General features: G+C 39.4%; 1 protein-coding gene and 2 long non-coding RNA genes across 3 annotated transcripts in view; 2 read left to right on the forward strand and 1 right to left on the reverse strand.

Annotated features, from left to right (window-relative positions):
* COL4A4 (collagen type IV alpha 4 chain) overlaps positions 1-24024 on the reverse strand; it is an 80048-nt gene continuing 56024 nt past the window's right edge. Inside the window, exons 35-48 of the mRNA XM_040612513.1 lie at positions 22341-22415; positions 21763-21870; positions 21326-21433; positions 17297-17368; positions 16374-16502; positions 14419-14526; positions 13257-13412; positions 12503-12601; positions 12202-12210; positions 11214-11345; positions 8988-9104; positions 8076-8264; positions 5960-6246; positions 1-5361 (exon numbers count right to left, since the gene is read on the reverse strand). Of these exons, the coding sequence (XP_040468447.1) occupies positions 5098-5361; positions 5960-6246; positions 8076-8264; positions 8988-9104; positions 11214-11345; positions 12202-12210; positions 12503-12601; positions 13257-13412; positions 14419-14526; positions 16374-16502; positions 17297-17368; positions 21326-21433; positions 21763-21870; positions 22341-22415 (1853 nt within the window). The 3' untranslated portion in view covers positions 1-5097. The remainder of the gene's footprint in view (positions 5362-5959; positions 6247-8075; positions 8265-8987; positions 9105-11213; positions 11346-12201; positions 12211-12502; positions 12602-13256; positions 13413-14418; positions 14527-16373; positions 16503-17296; positions 17369-21325; positions 21434-21762; positions 21871-22340; positions 22416-24024) is intronic.
* Positions 8202-13250, forward strand: LOC121096521. The gene is made up of 3 exons (XR_005830554.1): positions 8202-8283; positions 12797-13022; positions 13117-13250. It is a non-coding gene; the product is annotated as an uncharacterized LOC121096521 (long non-coding RNA).
* On the forward strand, positions 13329-22417 carry LOC121096520. The gene is made up of 3 exons (XR_005830553.1): positions 13329-13417; positions 22043-22123; positions 22331-22417. It is a non-coding gene; the product is annotated as an uncharacterized LOC121096520 (long non-coding RNA).

Raw genomic sequence — 24024 nt, forward strand, 5'->3', positions numbered from 1 at the left:
TGTGAATGTGGTGCGGTATCTGTTTGAATGCTGATGGTGATTTTTCCTCCACCTGGCTCGTTTTCCAGCTGGTTGAAGTGGGCAGACAGCTCCTCTTCACAGCTGGCTTTGGAGCAGTCCTCCTTGCAAACAGCTGTTCCCCTTTACAAATCTTCCCCATGGACTGGAATGGTTTTTGTTTGTTTTGTTTTGTTTTTTTTTTTTTCTTTCTTGCCCCGTTATAATGTGTGTAAAGCATTAGAACAGGAATCCTCATCTTTGCAGCCTTTCACAATGTATGGCATACTGAATGAAATCAAAAGTTATTTAAGGATTGCTCATAATACCTGAAACAGCCAGGCTTCAGTCTGGGCTCTTGGTGTAAAAGTGGTGTTATTTACAGTGGTCCATGTGGAACGACACGAAACAATTCCCTAGGTGGATGTGGTTTGTTTCTTGAGTTCGGATCATGGTGATACTTAACGAATTGATGAGGGTTGATGTTGTGATCCTGCAGGCTGTGCTGGAGAGCTTGCATGGTCATTGCAGGCTGGCAGTCTTCAGCTGTGCACCAGGAGCAGAAGGCATCATGCAGATCAAACTTAGTTTTTCCTCAAGTGTGCTGTGAAACTTAGAGGAAACTTATTCAAACAACTAAACAGCAGCTTGTGTTGATGGATGAAAGGCTTATTTCACTTGCCTTAAACACAGGCAAAACATGTATGGACTATAGGAATTCTATGGTTTTGAACTTGTTTTGATACTTTTTTTGCTTTTCTCTGGTGCTTATGAACCAGCCAAAGTAGGAAAGAGTTGTTTGGTTAAGAGTTTACCCTGGAAGAATCCTGGAACAGTTTTGCTTAAACTTGTTGCACATAATAATGCAATTCTGGGAATGAGTCTTTAAGCAGTTTTCTGCTCTGAGAAATCCAAGGTCAGGAGGAGGTGGAGGTGCTCTGTGGCAGAACAGGCATGCCCCTGAAGGACTGGAGCCCTTGGAGGACCCGTGCAGAGCAGGTCCTCCCAAAAGGACTGCAGCCCTTGGAGGACCAAGGTCACAGCACAGGAAAAGAGTGAGAAGGAAGGTGCAGAAGAAAGCGCTTTGTACCCCGCTCCCCCATCCTGCCCCCGAAGCTTTGTGCCACCTCTTGCCTCACCAAAGGGACCGAGTAAAACCTGCAGAGATAACAAGGGGGCAGAGAGGAGTCTGGAGTGAAGCTGAGCCTGGGAAAGCGGGAGGAAAGGTGTTTTCAGGTTTTGTCAACTTGTTTCCCAAAACCTGAATCAGTAATTAAATATTTATGCTAACTGGCAGTACATTAAGTTAAATTCTCTGAGCTGAGTCAGTTTAGCCCACAACAGTACTTGGTAAGCAATTCCTGTGCCAATGTTTTGACACTCTGGTTTTCTTGCTCTTTCTCCTCCAATTTTCTTCCCTGTCCTGCTTGGGGGGTGGGGGGAAGCAGATGGGTAGGTGCTTGGCTGCCAGCTGGGGCCAGCTCATCGCAGGCGTTCAGCAGCTGCCCGGCAGGTGACATCGCTGCTGAGGGCACATGGCAGGCAGGGGACCCCGGGGGCAGGCAGGGGACCCCGGACATTGGCCTGGCCCTTGGCAGGCGGCTGCTGTTGTAGGAAGTTGCAGTTTGGGTCTGCATACTGGCCCCAGCTAAACACCTTCTCTGTTACCTCGTTCTGGTGGTGGCTTTTAGCATGTGAACTGTGGACCTGAAATTCAGAAATTCTACTGTACAGAAATAATTTTAAAATACACTTGAAAAGTACCATTTTTACAACATAGCACCATTGTGATAAAATGAGTGATACCCATTTCCAGTTGTGCTTTATTCTCTCCCTTTTGAGAGACAACGTTATGTTCTGGAAATCCTGATGCGGAGGGATGTGACGGAGAGGGAAGGGCCTGAACGCTGCCCTGAGGATTTGCCATGAGTTAGAGCCAGGCATCTTCCCTGCTTCCAAGCCATACAGATGCCGTGGTTTGCAAGGGTGATGGGCAAGCAAGTCTCCTCGTTGTAAATCACAGGTTCTGAATTGAATGCTGGGGCAGTTCACCCCAAACAGCTCTAATCCCAATGACCTTCAAGCACAGCCAGCAGAATTTTCTGTGTTGCTATTAATACCCTGCCTGCTGTTCAAGATAATACTCGCTTCTGTACTGGGCCTACACGAGATCCAAAGCTCTTGAATGCAGCAGTAAGGGTGATCTGGACTGTAAGGACTAGCAGAAGGTCGTTGCCTTTAGGAGTGTTTTTACTCTTGAACAGCTTCAGCTATCCCTTTTCACATAAAATTTCATAATTAGGTTTCCTATGAATAATTTACCAATTATTTTTCTGCTTATAGTCACTGGGCAAATGATTGCAGAATTAAAGCATATGCTGCTTTATACTTGGGTCTGTCTTACTTTGTAATATTAAGCAATTTATCTGCAATTTCATTTTCAATTAGTACAATATTGCTGACAAATGCCTTACAGAATCAGCTAAGCATGAAACAGGAATTTAGACACCTATTAAATATTTAAACTATCAGTGGTAGCCTAAAAATGCATCTATATAGTATGTTCTTACAGAACGTAGTACAATGTAACTGGCACAGGTGCAAAAACTTCGTTAAAATAAGAGAAAAACATGACTCGTTCACACAGTGTTTTTAAATCAAATGAGCAGATATAATGCCATGGAATTGCTTGTTTAGATTATTGGGTCTTTTTTTGTTGATTTTCTCCGATGCTTTTAAGATTTTTCTCTGTACTTGTTTTAAGTTAGGTGAACACAGATCCAATTCCAAAATCCCATTTTATTCCATCTTGTTTATGATAAAGTTTGCAATAACATAGTGTATAAAGTTTTCTTTATTGTTTACCAAAGTGTAGTTAGTACCACAAGCCCCACTGCAAATGCTTCCAGGAAAGGGACTGCAGCTCTCCAGAGAGTTTCTAACCCGAGAAGAGGCTGCAAATGAGTAAGGGAGGAGCTGGTAGGTACTGTCAGGAAAAGCTCATAAATGAGACCTTAATGTGGAATTACCTAAATCCAGTGAGGAAGTGGGACATTTATCTGCTACTGTGAACATAAGCTGAAGTTACTAGCCCAGTGTGGTTCTAGCTGTGGCCTTTCAGGAAACACAGTTTGCACACCTTACCGAATAGGTGACTCGGCCATGGTGCTCCTCTACGTGCAGCTTTGTTCTCACAGCAGTAAGCTCTGAAGCTACTCGGCACCTTGCGGAGTCAAGACGTTGGCTTCTACTGCACACTGGAAAGCCAGCCTTGCCTGCATGTGGGATGCTGTCTGAAGCAGGAGGGGATTAAATTCTTTCATACGGTTCAACAGCAGGGATCAGTCCCTCCTCAAAAGACTGTGTGGCGTGCCAGATCTGACGCATGCAGCTGGGATCACTGGAGAGTGAACTGAGAGGTGTGCCCTGTCCCAGCAGGCCACTGGGACCAAGAGGGAAATGTTCCCTGAGAGAGGTGGGGACTGGGACATGCCCCAGGAGGGCTCCTGACCCTGCCCCAGGTGGAAGAGCAGGGGAGTGAGTTGACCTCCATGTAAGCACAGCAGATGAGAGAGGTTTGCCTGGTTTTGTCAGAATGAGGTTACACAGTCTGATGTATTTACACTTGAATGGACTTATCCTCTGACTATTTTATTTTCCTCTGGCTGGGACTGGAATGTCTGTCTTTCCTGCTCTTTGAGTTTGTGTATCCAACTTGAAACCAGCAGATCAGCCTGTTGTACTTGTGATGGCTTCAGAAGGAGTTTGCTTTGAATTAGGACTCTTGGACGTGGTTCTGTTTCCTTGAAAATCCTTTTGCTGGGGGCACCTCTCTTAGTGAACACAAACTGAAATGAAAAGTGCTGGAAAAAACATTTTATTCCATTCTAGTAAAACATAGCTTATTTAAGTGGTAAAAAGAGCATTTGTGGCCCTTCTGCACATCATAAATTCCCCATGTGCCATCTGTGTTTTCAGTAGTTCCATCATGATTCAAATACACATTTAATAGTTTTGGATTTATAGCTGAATGAAGAAGGTATAGATGTGAACTTTTTCAAAAGGTGATTAGTGCGTTAGCTTATAAACATTGTAACAGTCAATGCTTTAAAAAATATAGAGCTATGATTCCATAAGGATCTTAAAGGTGACTGTTCTTTTTGTTGTTGGTGTATTTACAAATAGAGAAGCAAAAATTAACAAAATGTATTAGCTTCAGGTTTAGACAGTTGTCCTAGCACCACTTGTATTCATCACTCAGGTAAGTTCACCCATTTTATCACCATGCTACTGTTTCTTTTCAGTTAACATTAGAAACTGCTTTGTTTCTTCAGCCACTTGGATTGGGAGTTTAATAATTTAACTGCTCTTAGAAATTAATTGCAAATATAAATACAGCTTCTTAAGGATGCGTTATCTCAGCTAATTTTATTTTCTTAATTAACCTACCGTTAAACAGATTTGCAACTTTTTGTTGCTTATGAAAGCCCAATTAACAGTTTATTTGCAGTCTGTTTTCCGTACTGCAATGGTAAAAGACTTTCTTCTCCCTTGTTCTTATTATGAGGGTTTTTTACAATTACATTTTCCCCTTCCCTCAGAAACAGCATGTGCAAGTTTCTTTAGCTTGGGAAATTCAGCTATAGGGCTTTAAGACATTTGTATGTTTGCACATCTGTATCTGTAAGGATAAATATTTGTAATATGTCATATACATGCACATGCTCTTCCTGCTGTAAATGCCATTTCTAACAGGACTTCCATTGCCTTGCACAATAGGTCTGATTTCCTTGGTATTCCCGGCTTGACTCTACCCTCCAAACTCCCCCTGTTACCTGTATTTTATGGCAGTGGACTCCGATGTGACAGTTTAATTTCTTGGTATTACATCGTTTACAGTGGGTTTTGCTACTTGTAGATGTGTGTGCATGGGTGGATGAGGCTCAACACGTCCTTCATCTTTCAGCCTTGCATTTCTGTTCAAACAAACAGTGCTGCACACTTTCATACTACAAATATTATTAAACACTGTTTAAACCTTTAGCATATTGTTCATATTTATGCAAGTCTCGCTCTAGCTGTTCACTTTTGTTTCGCTTGTTAGCCATGCTTCAGGCATACCTGGCATCTACTGATTTTTTTCCTCTGCTCTTGTCCTTCTTTAAGAGTTCCTGACAGGGGGGCTGATGCAAACTGCAACTCAGGCATCACAGTTGTTAGCCAGAAACTGTATTCGTTAGCAAAAAATTGACATGTTCCCCGCTGACCCTGGCATTCAATGAATGGTGCTGATCTGAAGTCTTCTAGGCAACTTCCAGGTGACATAAGGGACTGTCCACCACCCTGATCACCAGATCCAGTGTGCTGGAAAGAACAATGAAAGAACCTGATAAGTGTGCATGAAAAAAAGGTAAATCATGTTAATCTGTCTTTTTCTGACTTTATTTTAACGGTACTATTTTTGGTGATCTTAAGTTGGAGTAAGCTTCCCTTGCTGGAGAAAATCTTAATTTATTTTGTAATGAGTTAATCTCAAAAGTCTAGAGCCAGCTCACTTATTTTTCTGGTATTTATCAAACTAAGAAAAGAGTAAATCTGGGTTGATTCTAAACGATGCTGTTACTAAACTGCTACAAATGTAATTAGAGGATGGCTTTAAAAAGACCTGGACCTCTAATTCTGAAAAGTGTGTCTTCATATGTAAAAATCCCATTGTTTATTAAAGAAATATAAGCAAAATCTCTAATTTTAAGAAGTGTGTAGCTTAAGGCTATGGCTTTAGTGTATATAGCTACAGCCAGGTTCCCCAGTTTGGAAGTAACCCTCGTTTCTTTTTGTGAATTTTCCTTTTTCATGTTTGCTAGACGTTGGATAGTTTTAGTTTTCAGAGCTAAAAATCTTTGAACACAAAAGCTGTATGGAAGAAACTTTTACGTATATGACCATATGCAAAGACTCTTACCATCAAAAAAGAATATCCTATCCAGAGACTCCTCCAGTTGACCGGGCAGGGAGGAATTGACTGATCTTGGCTGTGAATTGCTACTGCTTGGGCTGGGGCCTCGCATACCGCACACCTGCTTATGTAGGGCTGTATTTCCTCTTCAGAGAGAGGCGTCATTGGTAAAGGAGCTGCACTTGACAACCAGTAAGACTTATCGTTTCGACTGGCGTAGTAACAAACTTGGTTGATATTACAGTAAGCAAATGGCATGGTGTTAAACACAGGAAGGCAAGATCCTGCCAGACCTGAAAATAATAACAAGGGATGAAAATTACTCCACTTCTTTCTAGGTAAATTGAAAATACTATTCTGGGCAATGTTACTGCAAAACTATGTGTCTTGACAGTAGTTACATAATTCACAGATCTTAAACCTCCCAGGCTCTTTACCAAAACGACTAGTTAATTGAAAACAGAAACTTTTTTTTACCAGTAAGTATCTTCCTTTGACCAATAATGTTTAACTGTGTCACAGTCCAGTATTTAAACATGATGTAGTTTGTCTCCATGGGAAACAGTTATGATAACAAATTTCTTAGCTTTGCCAACGCTGAAGAATAAATTAGGCAAGAGGTGGTGGCTGGTTTAAAAGGAGATTAGCTATTTACAAACTCATTAGGAGCAGTGAGAAAGCAAATGCCAAAGCTGATAAATAGAAAATTTTTGTAAAGTATGACAAGCCATTGCTACCAGTGTGTTAAGCCAAAATCTCAGCAGCTGTTCTGCTGCCTTCCAGAAAGGTTTCACAGACTCTCAAAGTGAAATAAAAGGATTGAGGGATTTTGCAGAGCCAATCCTGCAAAATTCTCATCAGGCAGACATCAGTGGGAATTAAGAAGTGCCTAGTGCATACTTCAGCATACTTCAGAGGTGAAGTTGTTATTCCAGAACTGAATTTAGAACAGTTTCATGATGACCTATTTAGTTAACAATAATAATCACTGCATATATGTTCTGCCTTGAACTTTGTGTGATTTATTATTTCTGTAACACCCCAAAACCCTAATGCCTGCCTTAAAGACACATAACACTTCTATACAGAAGTCGGTTTTGTTTATCACTGATAATACTCCATTTCAGTACTAATAAAGGGTCTGGAATAGCCTGAGTAAGGAAAATGCCTGCAAAAAAGAAGACCCTAGTCACAGGAAACAAGGACTATTTTCTTTGTGTCCTATTTTCACTGCTGTTGTAAGGCTTTCTGTTACCAACTGGCTTTCCTGGGGAATGTCAAACACACAATAGTGAAAACATTTCAAAACAACACTGCTGTACTAAAAATAACTCTTTTTATTGCTCTTTTAAACACTTCTTTTTCTTGTCCAGCTTGTTAGGTCCTTGATCTTTCCTCCTAGGAGATTTCTCTGCCTCTGGTATAAAATTCAACAAGAATTTAGGAAATTTCTTCTGTGTAGTTGCCACCAATCAGTTTCTCCAGCTCCAAGTCAGATGACTTATTTAGGCAACAGCTAATTTTGTAGAAGCATTGTAGAAAAAATGACCCAGGACACCAAGAAGAGCTGTCTTTGGGAGAAATTTGGCTCTGTCTTTCCCAAAAAAGACTTCTGACTCTTAAAAGCACATAATTCTGCTGTGTACACATGATGCATAATTTTATTTGTACAGCTTGCTTATACTACCTAACTGCGGCTACCTAATTTAACCAGCTCTTTTCCCCAAGCTGTTTCTACAGTAAAAGGGAGCAAGATCCTGCAGGGAGTTATTTCAGAATGGCCAAATGAGATTCCTGGTCTAGGAAAATCTCTCCCGTAAGTTCAAAGACAGCCCGAAATGACTAGCAAGGATAAGTGAAATAAACCACTCATGTCTCCAAATTCTATTCAATATTACTTAGAGGTAGAAACTTTTTTTCATTCAACTGCATAGCAGCAGAAAGCCATTTTAAATGGGTCACATAATAGGGCAGCGTAACCAAGCAGTGTAAATTAGTTTTGAGTCTCCAGAAAAAAGTAATTGATGATTCTATAGCGTGCTCCATTTGACTTGTCTTTCATTGTATAGATTGCACCAAATTAGACCTTAACTGGAGAGCAATTATGTATTACAGTACATACCGAGATCTTGATTATGAGCTTTCTCTTGTCCTTCCAGGTACAGCAGACTATAGCCAGTCCATAATTTTGGCATCCCCTGTGGACAGAGTGGTTCTCTGTCTGACTGACTGTGAAGGACGAGCAAGAATCCACTTGCAGATCTAATATGGGGGCCTGGTGGTCCTGGGATACCAGTACGGCCAGGTGGACCTTACACATAGGAGAAAAGGTAAAAATTATTTTTATTTATGAAACACAGAGCTGGTGTGAATTTTGGCTATGTTTAAGTGTTCAGTAAAGGGTTCCTGACTGAATATAGTACAACTTCATAGGTTGTCGTGGGCAATAAAGACACCAGTACACTCATGTTATCCTCCTTATGGAAGAGAAATGAACTGGATTGCCACTGAATGCTTGACGGTTGGGTTTTCTTTTGTGCTTCTGCCCTATGCTATATGGATTAAGAAACGAACTGAGGTGGGCAGTGGCTTCCCAGATGTACTCACTAGGATGACTTGTCTGGACTGAATTTGAATCCCTGCAGTAACAGTCAATGCCCTTTCCTTACATATGTATTAAACCATTCATTTGTTAAACAGCAGTCACAGTTAAAATACAATTTTAATTACTCACAGACAGTTGCACTATTAGCCCTGACTCAGAAATGCATACCTATTGATATACAGTGTTTAAGCCTGAGTGGTTAATTGCTTTTCTGGTTAATAATGGATGCTGAGATAAATTTTCTTCTGATAGGGCTTTCTATCTGTTATGGAATCATTCACAAATGTCACTGTTGGGGCTTGAACTGAGAGGGAGAAAGAAGTATCGTGGTATCTCAGGCTAGAGGTGGATGTATCCATGTGCGAGAGAGAAAATTTTGTCTATACATCATCTCGCACATCTCTCCCAAAAGTCATGTTCCATTCTTACCTTGTGGCCCAGCATATCCTTGCTCTCCTACATTCCCTTGGTCGCCTGGTGGTCCAGGTGCCCCAGGTAAACCATCTTGGCCTGGTAGGCCACGTGACCCTTCTTCACCTTTTCTTCCTAGATAAATACAAGGTAAGCACTTTCCCTTGATATGGCTGCATTTAAAGGTTATACATTGTCCAAACGTACACAGCATGCAAAGGGCCAGTCAGCAGAACAGACACCACCAAGAAATGATGCCTCAGGACAGCGAGGTGCAGAACTGCTTTCTGCTGGGAATTCTCTTTACAACTTACTTGTCTTGAGACCACACTAGTAGCTCAGAGGCATGACTTTTGCAACATTCAGCTCTGATACCGTTTTAAGTCCTCTCTACAGAGCCTGTGTGATTTGCAGTTGAAATCAGAGCACTAACAAGCATTATTATGACAAGCCTCTTGCAGAATTGCCATCAGTATCTGTACCATATAATGAGTTATAACTCATCCTAAGGCAGGCCTTCCTCTTTTAGGACCCAATTAAGGAAAGCTTTCAAACACGTAGCGAACTTCCTGTGAGTACTGCACATATTGGAGTACTTACAGAGCAGGGAGGGACTGCAGAACCGGGCTACATTCAGTAATTTTTAGGCTCCTGATGGCTTCACCTTTTTATATTTCTCAAATGTACATGTATTTTTATACATAAGCAGGTAACAAGGTGTAGCCTTGACAGTAAAGCATAAGTCTCACATGCAGGGCACCAATGGTAATGGTCCTGTTCACTGGCTACTTTAAACATAACTTGAATTGAATGAAGTTATGCTTGTCAAGTATATTATTGCACCCAGCAGTGGTTTTCCTCTTTTGGGGAAAAAACAGTTTTCAGATGAGTATGTTTCTCTAGCACCACAGTTGTTTCTCATTAATGGTGTTTCATTCCTTGAAAATTTTGCTATTTAACCTGCAGGCTGAGTAATTCAAAGTTGCTTCACAACATTCAAAATTTCCCCATGTTACTTTTTAGTAGATTCATTACAAAAATCTAAACCAGTCAAACCAATTTAACAGCTTTTCAATGTTGGTTGCAGAGTTATTTTGCCAAAGCTCAAGTACACTGAAGTTTTAGTAACCTGCATTGCTTTTGCCAGTAAAACCTCCAGTTTGCCTTCCAAGCCAGGAGAAAACTGGAATTCTGCTATCTTCATGAAAGGAAAAGCATTACTAAAGTGTTTCTGTCGTAAAACCGGTGTGAGTAGGTATCACTGTGTCATCTGGTTTCACAGAAACTGTTTTAATGATGTATATAATAGAAATACAGCTGTTCAACCCAGAAACACCTTTTAGTTGGCAAATCAATTAAGGTATGTAAAACCAGATCACTGAAGATTGCCTTGTGTACACTTTCATGCGGGGAATGGCTACTGCAGGGAATCTCCTGGGAGAAAATAATGGATTTTTTTCTCTGGAGACACTGGATGTCCAGTGCAGCCACCACAAAAAACTTCAGTTTTCCAAGTAGGAAATATTTAAAATTACATAAGGAATTCCACTATCTAAACTGGAGATGCCACATTTAGACACAACCCAAACTGAAGAAACTACACAGACATGCTAGGCTATATTTCTATAAAGATGCTCACTCTTTTGGAATAAACCATACCAGCATCACCCTTGTTTTCTTTTTATCTACCAGAAGAATGTTACAGTCTTTTCTCATTTCTTTTTAAAATCTCTTTGGTCAGTTTCTTTTGTGGTAACTTTTTCATGTTTTAACAGATAAAAAAGTGCTATTGTAGATGCCTCTCTGACTTCAGTGTCCTTTCAGGACTTTGGTTAGCAGAGCTTTGTGATTCATTACTGCTAAATTTTAAAGCATGTCTATTTTTAACATCCTCAAAATAAAACCTGTCTAAACCGTAAGATTGGTTTGAAGCATTGCTTTTTCATTGTTGGTAAAAGAAGGAAAAATAGAGTTTGAAGAACTTTTTGTCAACAGTGCCTGATGCTTTTGCCCTCCCTGGCCTAGGAAAAGGGAATTCAGGGCAGGCAGGCTCAAGCAGCCTGGTTTCAGCTATATTGATCCATCATCCTCAGCATTAACCAGCCCACTAAGTGTTTCTGGAGACTGTTAGTAAGTGTTTAAGGGGAGGAGACAGGATAAAACATAAAGAAGGACTGTGACCTTTTTCCATTTGTTGTCTAAATGGCTAAAATAAACATCCAAGCTTTCAAAACACAAGCTTACCTTGGGCTCCAGGGTGGCCTATTGGCCCTGGTAATCCTACAGAGCCATCATCTCCTCTTTGCCCTGCTTCCCCAGGAGGCCCTGGGATTGCACGGCATGAATCATCTATTTTTCCTGGTTCACCAGGGTCGCCTGGAATGTGTAATAGGAAGGTGAATTAGACTGAGGACTGGTTGATAGCTCCGATGTGAAAAATCAACATACCTCATTTTGGTACTCAAGTGTATGTTTTAAGTATTTTAAAATCTTGAATTAGTTGAGTCTTAGCGCTCTTAATTTTACTCTGAGTCTTTTAGCACAGGATTTACCAGCATGGTAAGCATGTGTTAGCAAGTGTATGCTAGCTGGTATGTTTCAGATATTTGCTGTATAGTTTCTATCTTAATGTGCCCCAAACGGATTTGAGTTAAAACCTAAAGTCTACCCAACTTCAGCACAAACACCTTAGTGAAGACTTACAGCATTTTGCCTATTCTATGACTGCAAAACCATCAATAAGCAGGCCAAAGAAGCTAACCCACAATATCCATGTAATAAGAGTCATAATAAAAAAATTAAGAATGGCCACATATTATGTATTGAAAGCTACTGGGAGCTATTGGCTATTTGTATTTTGGAACAAAATAGGAGTCAGATTAAGACTTCAGTGTTTGTAGTAATCCAGTGTTATCATGCAAGCTTTTGCTAAGTTTTTGGTTAGAAAGCATCTTGTGTGACAACCAAAAAACAAAATGATAATTTGAAACAGATGTGGTTTACAAGTCTAACTGACATCATAGCATGAGACTTCTCAATGTAGCATTATCATGCTATTGGTCTGCTTGGAAGTGGTACCTATTTATATGCAAAATCTATCAGAACTATGTTGTTGTAGCAGCATCTACTATTCCCAACAGCCAAACCAAGAATACCTCTAGTAAGAGCAGAATGTACCTATACAGAAGGAAGCCCACATGAAAAGAATGACAATCAATAGTCATTAACTTACCTATGAAACCTGAAGGGTTGGAAAAGTGGAAAGCAGATTGCAGCCATTGTGGTACAGGTGGAAACAAGTTTCAGGCGTGTAAATTGGAGTAAAGAATGCAATGAAAACTGAAATCACTTACAGGAGGTGACATTAGAAACAAATACACAGTTCAGAAATTTTTTCACAACTCAAATGAGAAATCAGGTTTTTTTTTTCTGAGATAGTTTAAATTGTATGCAGGTAAACATTAGTTAGATTATATGTGAATAGAAAGGTCATGGTTACAATTGAGTGACAAGAGCAAGAGGTTTGTAAGTACCTGTGGGACCTCTGGGACCAGGTTTTCCTTGAAAACCTTGGTCTCCTGGTTGTCCTGTAGCACCAGGTGGACCCTGAGGGCCACGGATTCCCATAGGACCTAGAAAAAAAAACAATTGTGCAGTTACACATGGTTGCATTCTGAGAAGGTGAACACATAAATAAGATGAAATCTGGCTGCTTAAGGAACAAAAAAAATGCTTGGGACAGCTCAACTCCTGTCTCCCAGAAAGAAATGCACATTTTTCTCCCTGATCTTGATCTGAATTAAAATGTATGACTTCTCTTTTCGTAGATTGGAAGATATTGATGTAGATAGGACTTCTCTACATGTGTGGAAGAAGCAAGAGTATCTAGATCCCTGTTTTCAAACTAAAGAATCTGTTGAAAGCCCAAAGCTATTGACATGGGGCAGTTGTGAGACTGTGTTAGTTCAAACACACCTGCATCTTCGAGCTCTGCAGAGAGGTCAATCTTTCCTTTATCTGGCACACTCCGAAGTTTTACTGCCTGATTCTCAGGTTGGTAGGGGAGTCTTCCAACAAGTTATTGGAAGCAGTACATGTGAATCTGTCTCTATGCTGACCTTCTACCCCAACCCTATCTTATCTGTAGGTAACAGGGCAGAGCTACGAAATGTCCAGCCTACCCCTTCTGTCTGGCTCAGTCTTTGTTGGAATCCCCAGTGCACAAGGCTCAGCTGCACAGGGCTGGGCATAAGTGCACATGCTAGTTAAAAACATCTCAGATCTTACCCTTTGTGCCTCCTCTTCCTTGGTTCCCTGGAAGACCTCTGGCTCCTTGTTGCCCTCGCTGTCCGGGATTACCTGGTGCTCCTCGAATACCGATATCACCTGGATCTCCTCGCACAAAGATCGTTTCTCCAGGAGGACCAGGATTTCCAGGCTGACCTATGGTAAAAGAACTTAATTCTTAATACATGAATGAAGCATAAACATCTAAAACCAGCCATGTTCCATTTGTTTCTTTGCTTTCTGTTTTTTTGTGGTGGGTTGTTGTTTTTTTCTATCCTGGCACACAGGACAGCCCTTGTGTGTTTTTGGAAATATTAGCCTTTGTCCAAGGCACTGTAAAGAAGACAACAATAGGAATAGCTCCCAAAACTATGTAGATTCTGTGCAAGCAAAAAGTGGCAAGTTAATGTTACGTGCATTGAGACAGATTCTCTGTATCTATCACAGTGCTGGTTAGCCTTCCAGCCTTCATCCCATTTTCCAACAGGAAGTAAGTCTTTGTGGACTGGGTAAGGAAGGGTTCAGATAATAATGTAAGGGGTCAGAACAACTGGAAAGAGCTCCATTTGAGGACCAGAATCCATAGGAATTGACTAGATCCCTTGGGAACCTCTGCTTGTAACAGAATCACAGAATGGTCAGGTAAGGGACCTCTGGAGATCATCTAGTCCAACCCTCTGCTAAAGCAGGTTCTCCTAGATGAGGTTTGCACAGAATTGCATCCAGTGAGGACTACATAAATGCTTACAAAAGAGTTGCCAGCTTCAGCTTTCCCAGCTAAATTTAGATTGGAAAGGTTTTTGTGTGTTTACCAACAACAGTGGGCTTCTGGACCATGTGTTTTATCCTTCTTGCTAGGAAAAGAGGCCAGTAATCTAATTTCTGTTTGCTTTGGTGGAAACTGAGATGTCTTGTAGCAGCAGTACTTGTACAGAATTACTATATAGGCCAGAAAGCTGAATATGAAGAGCTGCATTTTATCCTTGCTCTCATGATCTATCTGGCATTCACTTCTCTGCGTATTCACTGAGGTATTGATTAGTTTCTTTGTTCCTTATACGCTTTTATATGTTGTTCCACAGACGGTAACCCAGTGACTCCTAGCAGCCTCAGGGATTTTTACATGACCAAATCTGATATATTTGATATTTGGTTTTAATACCTCTGATGCCATCTAAACCAGGTGGTCCTTGATCACCTGGAGGACCAGGAGAAGCACTATCAGGAGATCTTCCCATAGGTCCAGTGGGTCCAGCAGGTCCTCTTCTACCTAAGGCATCACATTTAAAAAAAAAAAAAAAAAAAAAAAAAAAAGCGTGTTTTTTAGGTTACAGAAATAAATTACTAAGTAAAAGAATGCTGCCATGTGAAGTCATGGAGGTGTAACGTCTGCTCTCAGTTGTATACTGAACAAACCAGTGATTAGCCTACTGAAGACACCTTGTCAAAGTGAAAATATTTATTATGTTTTAAAAATTTTTCATTCTTTCCATAAAACCAACTTAAATAAAGAATGAATCATCACACATTTGGATATTGCCACAGATAGCTACCTTCTCTTGAATTCTAATGACATGAGAAATGGTAAAAATGTAAGATGAGTGCGGACTATGAAATCGTTCTGCCTGGGACAGGATAAGATTGTTCCCAGAAAAATTGAGTTCAGCCATTTCCTAAAAATCTCAGTGAACAAGATGAATTTACTAGACTTAAATGTATTTTTCTCCTCATTTGTAATCTGGAGTTTTGCTAAAGAAGACATTGGTGCCCTTAGATGTGAGAGGCAGGAGTTACAGAGGAGTTACAGGTTACCATCCTCTGCAAGACACTTCGGGGTAGTCGCAGCTTGTTAGCAAGTGTGTTGCAATCTGTTGCCTTCTCTTTTCTACAAAAAACCCCATCTAGTTTCTTTAGTCTTGTTTTTGACCCCATCCTTCCATTTACTCTGTAGTGAGTTTTCCCTAATTTGTCAAAGCTGGACACACTATACCATGAGAAGCCTTGCTCATCCTGTGGCAAGCAGTGTTAATACACCTTCAAATGAAACTTTTTCTCTTTTTTTCCTCAACAGCACCATTCTGTTGACTCTCCCAGTTCATGAACTAGTAACTGAATTGAGAAAAAAATGACCATGTCTTCATCTTAGAATAATTCACCTCACAAGAACTCATCTCCACTATTTTTCTTCTGTGTGTTTATGTGACACTGTGGCAAGGTTTGGTAGAGTAAAGCTAATGTCACCTCTAATCACAGAACTGCTGAGGCTTGGGTGGACTCTGGAGACTTTCTAGTCCAACCCCCTCCTCAAAGCAGAGTCAGCTAGAGCAGGTTGCCTAGGACTCTGTCCAGCTGGGTTTTAAGTATCTCCAAGGATGGACACTGTACAACTTCTCTGGGAAATCTGTTCCCATGTCTAATTACCTTTATAGGAAAACCAACACTTTTCCTTATGTTTCCATAGAATTTCTTGTACGTCAGTTTGTGCCACTGCCTCTTGTCCTGTCACTGGATACTATTATGAAGAATCTGTCGCCATGTCCCTCCCATCAAGTATGTATACACATTGATAAAACCTGCCTTGAGCTTTCTCTTCTGGAGGCTGAGCAATTCCCACTCCCTCAGCCTCTCCTCATACGACAGATGCTCCAATCTCTTAATCTTAGTGGCCCTTCCTCAAACACTTGCTCTTTCCTATTTCTGTGCAATTCCTACATCACCAAGGCTCTTAAGTAACCATAGCAATCTTGTGATACAGTTCCATTGTTCATTTACATCAGAACAGTTGAGAGAGATTTACTATATTTCTGTGACTACTAGATCTCCTGCACTCTTTTGCTTCAGGAATTTCTTCCCAAGAGACGACAACACCTAGCAATTCTCCAAGTCTGTCCAAGTCCATCATTTTCTATTCTCGTCCTTTGCTCTCCTGGAACGTAATAAGAAATACCGGTGTTTCTGTATCTGCTCAGGAAACATCAGCATGTTATTGCAACAGAAATGTTTTCAGGGAGGGAATCTTCTGGGCATGTATTAATGTTCATACTAACCAGAGGAAGAGCCTGTATGAACTTCATTTCAGCTCTGCAGGGCACCACTAAGGAGAAAATCTTTTCTTACCTGGGAATCCTGGGAATCCCCTTTCTCCAGGGGGGCCTGGAATAGAAATACCAGGCCATCCAGGTTCACCTCTGTCTCCTTTTGGTCCAAGTTCTCCTGGGTATCCTGGGGGCCCTGTTTCACTTTGACCTTTATAGGAGAACAGTTATGTACATAAAGCTTACAGTGAGTACAAACACAGATGTGCAGAATAGAAATACCAGCTGCAGATGTTCCCCCTTGCAAGGATCGCCTAGTGATATTTTTCTGGTTCTCTCTTGGAAGCTGGATAGTGTTTTGTTGAATCTGGCCCTAATTCATTTCTTTCAAAGAAAGTTATTTCTTTGCCTTAATGCTCCTCTTTAGGGGTTATTTTATATGGTGTCATTGTTGTCTGTAACTTGAAATGTAAACTGATTGCATGGTCCTAATCTAATTTTCTGTTGACATATATTTGTAATCTCTAGATAAATGGTGAGCACTGTTTCTTAATATTGCTTCAAAAGCACCTTGTGAAAGTTTCAAATAGACCAGCGTGAGTGAAATGCAGGTTCCTCTTAAGTTTGTGGCACAACTCCCACCCATGGACTTTAATGGGGCTGGGATTTCATAAGTCTCCTTTTAATTTTTTAGTTTTATCTTTTACTTATAAAAAAAACCTGGAGACTTGGCTCTCCTTTGAATCATATGCACTGAATATTTTCATTTTATAAACAGCCTTGAAAGGTTCCAAAAAACTTTATGAGTAATGGAACTTTTAAAGTTTTCCCCACAAATAACTGCAGGTGCGTCATTAAGCATACTTGAGATTCTGTTTGAAACTTTAGTCTGAGCCTTGATGATATCTTCTGGGCAAGGCAAGTACCAAAATAATGTGCATCGTTCTTTGCATATTCAGTCGTTTAAGAGATTTTTTGTTTCACATAGCTGTTTTCCTTCTTTACCTGGAGCTCCTGCAGAACCTTTTTGACCTTTTAGTCCATCCAAGCCATCCAGTCCAGGCAGTCCAAGAAGACCTGAGAAGTATTACAGGCATGACTAGGTGCCATAATAATCCTTTAAAGTTAAAATTAAAAATTATGCCCTTTTTTCTGACAACACATTCTGGATCAAGACAGGGTATTTGCTGAATTTGATTCTTATTGGTAACTGAAGACAAGATCATTACACCTAAGTGCAGTATTTTTGGAAAGGAAACTGTCATAAATCTGAAAATAGCAATCATAATACAGTTTCACATCAAAGAAATCAGAAAACATACCTTTTAATCCTTTAGATGTTTCTATACTGCAGCTAGCAGCAGGAAGTCTACTATGGGCTAATTTTCTCTATAGCAAACCTTGTGTCTGTGGCTAGACTACTACTGCTACGTGCAATTAACTAGTCCAAAGTTAGCTGTGTTATCACTACATGACCAAGTGACTGGGATGCAGACACTACCCAAAATAACTGTAAAGCTGGAACTTCTTTACAGCTTCTTTTCCAGATGTAGGTGCAATCTAATCTAGCTGCACTAGAAAGATGCTAAGTTTTCACCTGGCTGCTTTTCCCTGGTCCGGTAGATTTCCCACAGAAAACTATGCTTTTTTACATCATGCTATTACAGAAATTCTTTAAACTCAACAGCACAAAGTCTTTGGAGACAAAAAATCTAATTAAGACCTATGTTGACTTGTGATAGTATAGAGCAGTTTTGTCACTAGTGATGTTCACTAGATGACCAGATCACAGCTTGAATGTTTGTGGTAGTCAGACATAACTTTTGCTTTATAATTTGGGCTCTTTTTGAAAATTGCTAAAACAAAAATGCCATCTATTATCTGTTTTGGTTTTTTTAATTGACCTGATCTGAGATTGTGTTTTTGTTTGCAGTGGAAGGTAAAAGTGTCTCCACATCACTAGCATTTTTATAGTTTCCTAAATTGTATAGATAAAGTATCAAACATGAAGACATACACCTACTAAATCCAGATGGCAGCCTATCACCTGGTGATAGGAACAGATCTGGCAAAACTGATGGGTCATTTGGTAACAGGTTAAGAGTTTTCAGAGAGAGGAATAGACTTGGGATGCTTCTTGCTCCACAGGAGGACAGGTTAGAGCAGACACTGATCATCCAGAAGTTGAACAATACTGTCAGTGTCTATTCCTGTCTCTTTTCCATCTTTGCTGTTTATCTCTGCCTAATTTCCCTCCACACCAGTTCCTCTCCCTGCCATGTAGGATTCCCAGTCCAGTTGCAGTGGTTTTTTTCCACAAGTCTGAATTATCTTTCTGTCTCTCTCCTCCCTGGCTAGCTACTTCCTGGCATAGGTGATACAGGTTCTCTCTTTCAGTTCCTGTACTTGATCCCAGCATATCCTGCATGCAGCATGCAGATCTGCTGTATATCCACAGCATGAATCATGGGAGAGTTTATTGCTATACGTAAGCACATATGAATGGATATATATTTTTAAAGTTTATAAACTGGTCAGATTTTGGCAGGAATCCTACGGCAGATTTGCTGTAGGAACAGCAACACAAATGTCCTTCGTTAACTGCATCACCTGCCAAATGTAAAGGTCCCTACTACAATGATGGGTCATATGAGAAAGGAAAAATAAAAGGGCACTGGAGTTCTCTAACAGACACACAAAAAATAATAATCCCATAGCTTTGTTTTCAGAAACTGTTCAATTATTTTAGTTAAAAATTAACAAAGGAAGGAAAAGAAAGGGGGGTGGGGGAAATCCAGCCTGTAGCAAAGAGGTCTGGAAAAATTTTAAATCCGAAAGATTGTTTGAAAACCTGCAAGACATCATTAATATACTCTGTGTAATCCCCTTTATAATATGGGATACTCGTAATCCAACCTGTAGTATTTTCTGTGCCCTTAATTAACTGCTTTTTAACTTCTCATGACATTCTAAGTTCCACTCCTGCTTTCTGTAGCCTGCTTGTGCTTTGGGCATGTTCCCATTTTCAAATTTATGTAAGAGTCGCATGCCAGTTTGGGAAATCTGACTAATATTTTAAAATGCTTATGAACTCCTAACTAATTTTGGCAGCCAGGTTACCATATAAAACTTTTTTGATCTTTAGCTCATTCGGGCAAGACTGATGGCTTGGTTTCCTTGCTTTCCAGGGAATTTCTGACACATTTGCCAACAATCCATTATAATATCAGCACTTGTAATTCTAGATTTTTGGATTGCTATAGTCCCATATTTCTAGGTACAGCTGAATTGGCTGACCTATGCATGAACCACTGTTTCTGTATTTTACAGTCCAGTTCAGCTGCTACTCACACAAGTAATTCTGCTGAATTCTTAATATTACTTGCTTCATCAAGGATTACTCACACAAGTAAGGCTTGCCAGGCTAAGCCCTTAACTAGTAAAACTCTCTCTGTAATAAAGAAAATGTGATTATGCTTTGGTAGATGCTGTGAAACTGTATTTTTATTTAATCTAAAGGTTCTTCAGGCACAAGACACAATGTAAAGGAGAAGCAATTAGTCTAACAAGGCCATGTACTTAGCTATGAACAGCCAATTAACCATTTCACTTCTTATGCTAGCAAAAATATTTATTGAAAATAGTGTTAAGATCTATATTCTCCAGTTGAACAGAAATACAAATTCCATTAAGCTTTCATTACTGGGTACGATTTCAAAGGTGTTGACCTTCTTTTCAGCTATGCTGGCAATATATAGAATTCTAAGGCTTAGCAGGCAACTTGTTCTCTAATGAATTGCAATTTCTAAATTTGTAACTGCACTTTTCCCTCTACAGCATGTGTGTTAATTTGTTACGTTTCCTGTGCAGGACTTGGGATAACTTCTGTACAATATAGAAGTGTCTTACCACTTATGACAAGAAAAAGTCAATCTTCTACTAAGAAGTTTTCAGCAAAAGAAGGCTCTTTTTTTTTAATTTGTGGACCCCTCTCAATTAAAACATCCCTGTCACTGCAGATCTTTGCTTTTGCTACAGCAAATATTGTTTGCAACAAATAGATGTTCTCTTGCAGATTATGCACCAGCAAGGAATCAGTCTCGACACTTTAAATGAGCACCACTTACTTTACTGCAAGTAATTCTAAATGGTATCATTTAATTTTTCAGTTTATAAAAAACCTTCTCAATTTTTCCTTAAGTTGAATTTGAAAAAGTGAATCTATTGTCCTCTCTAACTATTTATCATAACCCCAAGTGTTACTTTACTGTGATTTCTGTATATGGGTCACTAATATTCTTCCTGTCCAGGAACTGGTTATGATGTGCACTATAACAGAGAGAATACAAAGTAAATCTTTGATTATCTTTCTTTATGAAGTATTAATGTAACTTATAATTTCAATATATCAGTCTGAGTATATTAAAAGTTAATAATGTTCTCCAACAAAACCAGCTGTATAGATAAATGCTGTTCAATCTAAGCATATCACTGTGAGAAGTGTAAATTAGATTTGGAGAAAACATTTTTACATTAAATCCACCAAAAATCAGGTTTTGGAGAAAACAAAACAACAACAAAACCACCAACAAAACCCAACCCAAGTTATCTTATCACAATTAAAACAAATTTGTAAGCCAGAACTGTCCACGGCAGTTTGCTGGTTTCGTAGAGTAACAGTGGCGCTCCATGGTGAAAAGGTAGAACACAGCCTAATTGAAGTGAAAGTGAAATATCTGAATTACTGCAAACTCCTTTTCCTTTCCTTAACTTCTGCTGTCAGTTACATCAGCTGAGCCAGAATCTGTTTCTGCCTTCTTTACTACTCATTTTAGATTGTAGACCTATTTTGTGAGGTAGCATTTATGTTACTTTTCAAAGATAACGAGAACTGGCTTAATGCTTCTAGTAGTTTAAGAGAATACAGAAGCAAAATCATGCTCACAGTTAGGCCTTTTCCATTTTCCCAACTAAAAGGGCTTTTATGTCTGGCTCTGTTACGTTACCAGTAGAACTGCACTGTATACTGTTTACCTTTTCTGCCTTGGGATCCAGCTAATCCATGCAATCCCGGAGGTCCCACAATTCCATGTTTCCCTTTTTCTCCAGGTTCTCCTGGCAGTCCCTGAGAACCTGTAGCTCCTGAGAGTGGAAAAAAAAAAATAATCTGTGAATATGCAGAGCTATTAAACGGTTGATTGGGTTTTTTCATGCTATGCAGCACACTCTGTTAATCAGAGGTACCTGAAAGTGTATGGGCATATGTAAGGAATTGAAGGATCTTGCTCTCTGAGACTCTGAGCAGAATATTGCTGCTGTCTATACATACTGAAATAGCTTCCCACGCATGCCTTCATATGATCTCTGATTTCTCTAGCCTTTTCCACAGAGGTGCCTCCTCAGCAACATTTTCCTGTTCCATATTTCTTTTGGGTTGTTACATGGCACTATTTTTTACACTTTGGCATTACCTGGAAATCCAGGTGTTCCTGGGTATCCAGGGTCACCCTTGGATCCTGGTTTTCCAGGTTGTCCTTGGATACCTGGTGAACCCTTCTCTCCTGGGTATCCACAGGGTCCTTAAGAAGAAAAAAAAAAAAAAAAGAAGAAAAATACCCAGCATTTATTTGTTTAAAGTTGCTTATTCTTCTTCTCATGATAAGTTTTAAAATAGAAAAGTTCAGTAAGAGGCTTCCTGGCTAGAAAAAGAGTTCTATTAAAATACTTAAGATCCTTGCATCTCTTTGTCAGCAGTGAATTATACTGATCTCTCTGGTGATACCTGAAAGCAGAAAAGACCAGCAAGATACAGCCAAGCCAGGTTTCATCCTGGTGAGTATTGGCATGTTCTGTACTAGACAACAGGAGGCTCTACCTCTTATGTTCACGCTAGCCATATTGCACATTGTGATGCCTCTCTAATCCCTGGGTTTGTAACTGTAGAAAATACCATTCGATAAGCACAGGAACCAAACCTCCCCCTCCGCTAACAAAACTTAGAGAAAACAAGTTCTTAACTCCAATTTTTAATTTGATCAGACAGATGTACCTGGTAATCCGGGATCTCCAGGAGGCCCTTTTCGACCACGCGTACCAAGCAGAGGAGTTGGGTCACCTCTCTTGCCTGTTGAGGTACAATGACTTTCATTTCATAGAAGTATCACTTTATTCCACAAAACGAAAGGTGGACAATTTTGTAAGATCAGACAGTTTATTCATAGATTATTTTTTTAACAGCTATAAAAGAGACTGAGAGAACACAGAATGAAAAATGCTTTAGCACATGCAAATTATCTGCCAGCTCAGCTTGTCCTGAAGTACTAACTCAGTTTGTGTCTAGTATGATTCCTAACAGCATTCATGTAAATTTCCTGTAACAAAAAAAACCACAAAACCAAACCCAAAAACCCAAAACTGAACCCCCAAATTATGGGAACTTTCCCAATACTGACAGCATATACTAAAAGATACAGCATAAATACCCTATAATGCCTTTTTAAACAAAGAGAACTTACACAGGTTTGTGAAGATGTGCAAAATCAATACAGCGTGAGTCTATTTAGTCAATAAAGAACTTATAGAGACTAGCTGGGGACTCTAAGCCAGCATTATCACCTTCTTTCTGTCTGTGGTGAAATTCCTGTTTATCACAGAATCAGTTCTGAGCAATTTTGCCTTATGTTGTCTGTACAGATGTGACCTCTCCTACTTATTCATGCTGTCTCTAGCTACACTGTCTGATTTTTGCTGTGAAGAGTCAAAAGGAAATATCAAGTTCAAGTGTTGCTAGAAATCCCCTGCCATAGCAATCCCCACCTTTACTAGCTATTTCCTGCTTTAGTTTTAAGGATAACTTTTCCAGTAAATTTGTTTTCAATATATTTTATGAAGTTTTCTTTATATTGAGTATTTTTCTTTGCTTTTTTTTTGCATGAGACTATGTTTTTTAGATGAGAAGGTCTTCAATTTTTGAAGAAATGGAAACTGTAACTGAGAAAAGAATTTCTTCTGTCCCCTTCATGCTTTTTTCCATGCAATGATTTAATTTCATTATTTATTAGTAATGAAATCCTGCTCCAAGGGAATTTGAAATATGATGGATGACACCACTTTGTATGTCTCTGAAACACTTTTAAAAATCTAAATATTATAGATATTTTTTTCAGAGTAATCTCTACCTAAGCAGAAAACAGTATGCAGAACTTCATCTTTTCAACTGAATATTTTTGCACGCATGGGTATGAACTCTGCCTGATTTGTTACACTATCGGAAGTTCCAAGAATTCAATTATTATAACCTGGAAAACACTGGAAAATAAGTTATATAAAAGATATTATAAATCATGTTGAAGTATTTAAAAGATCATACATATCTGTACAATACCATACCATAACACCACAAATTTCTGCATTTTCTCTTATTTAACTTAACAAATTTTACAGACCCATAAGAGTGGACTTTTTATGTGTTTGATGGAATTATTAAACTCTGTGAAATTTGACACAAATTTATCTTCTACATCAGTAGGACCTACTTTAAAAGGAACAAACAGTTAAAGAATATACTGAAATGCAAATTTTGCCTTCAGGTAAGTCAGACTTGTTTCTAATTACATTCATATTTTTAATTATTTTCACTTCTGTCCTGTCTTCCTTTTTCTAGTGAGTACTCTCCATCTATCAGAGCATACACATCCTAATATTATTGCTCTTTTCAAAAGCATGACTATATA

The sequence above is a fragment of the Falco naumanni genome, chromosome 13 (genome assembly GCF_017639655.2).
Source record: "Falco naumanni isolate bFalNau1 chromosome 13, bFalNau1.pat, whole genome shotgun sequence".
In the NCBI taxonomy this organism is placed as follows: domain Eukaryota; kingdom Metazoa; phylum Chordata; class Aves; order Falconiformes; family Falconidae; genus Falco; species Falco naumanni.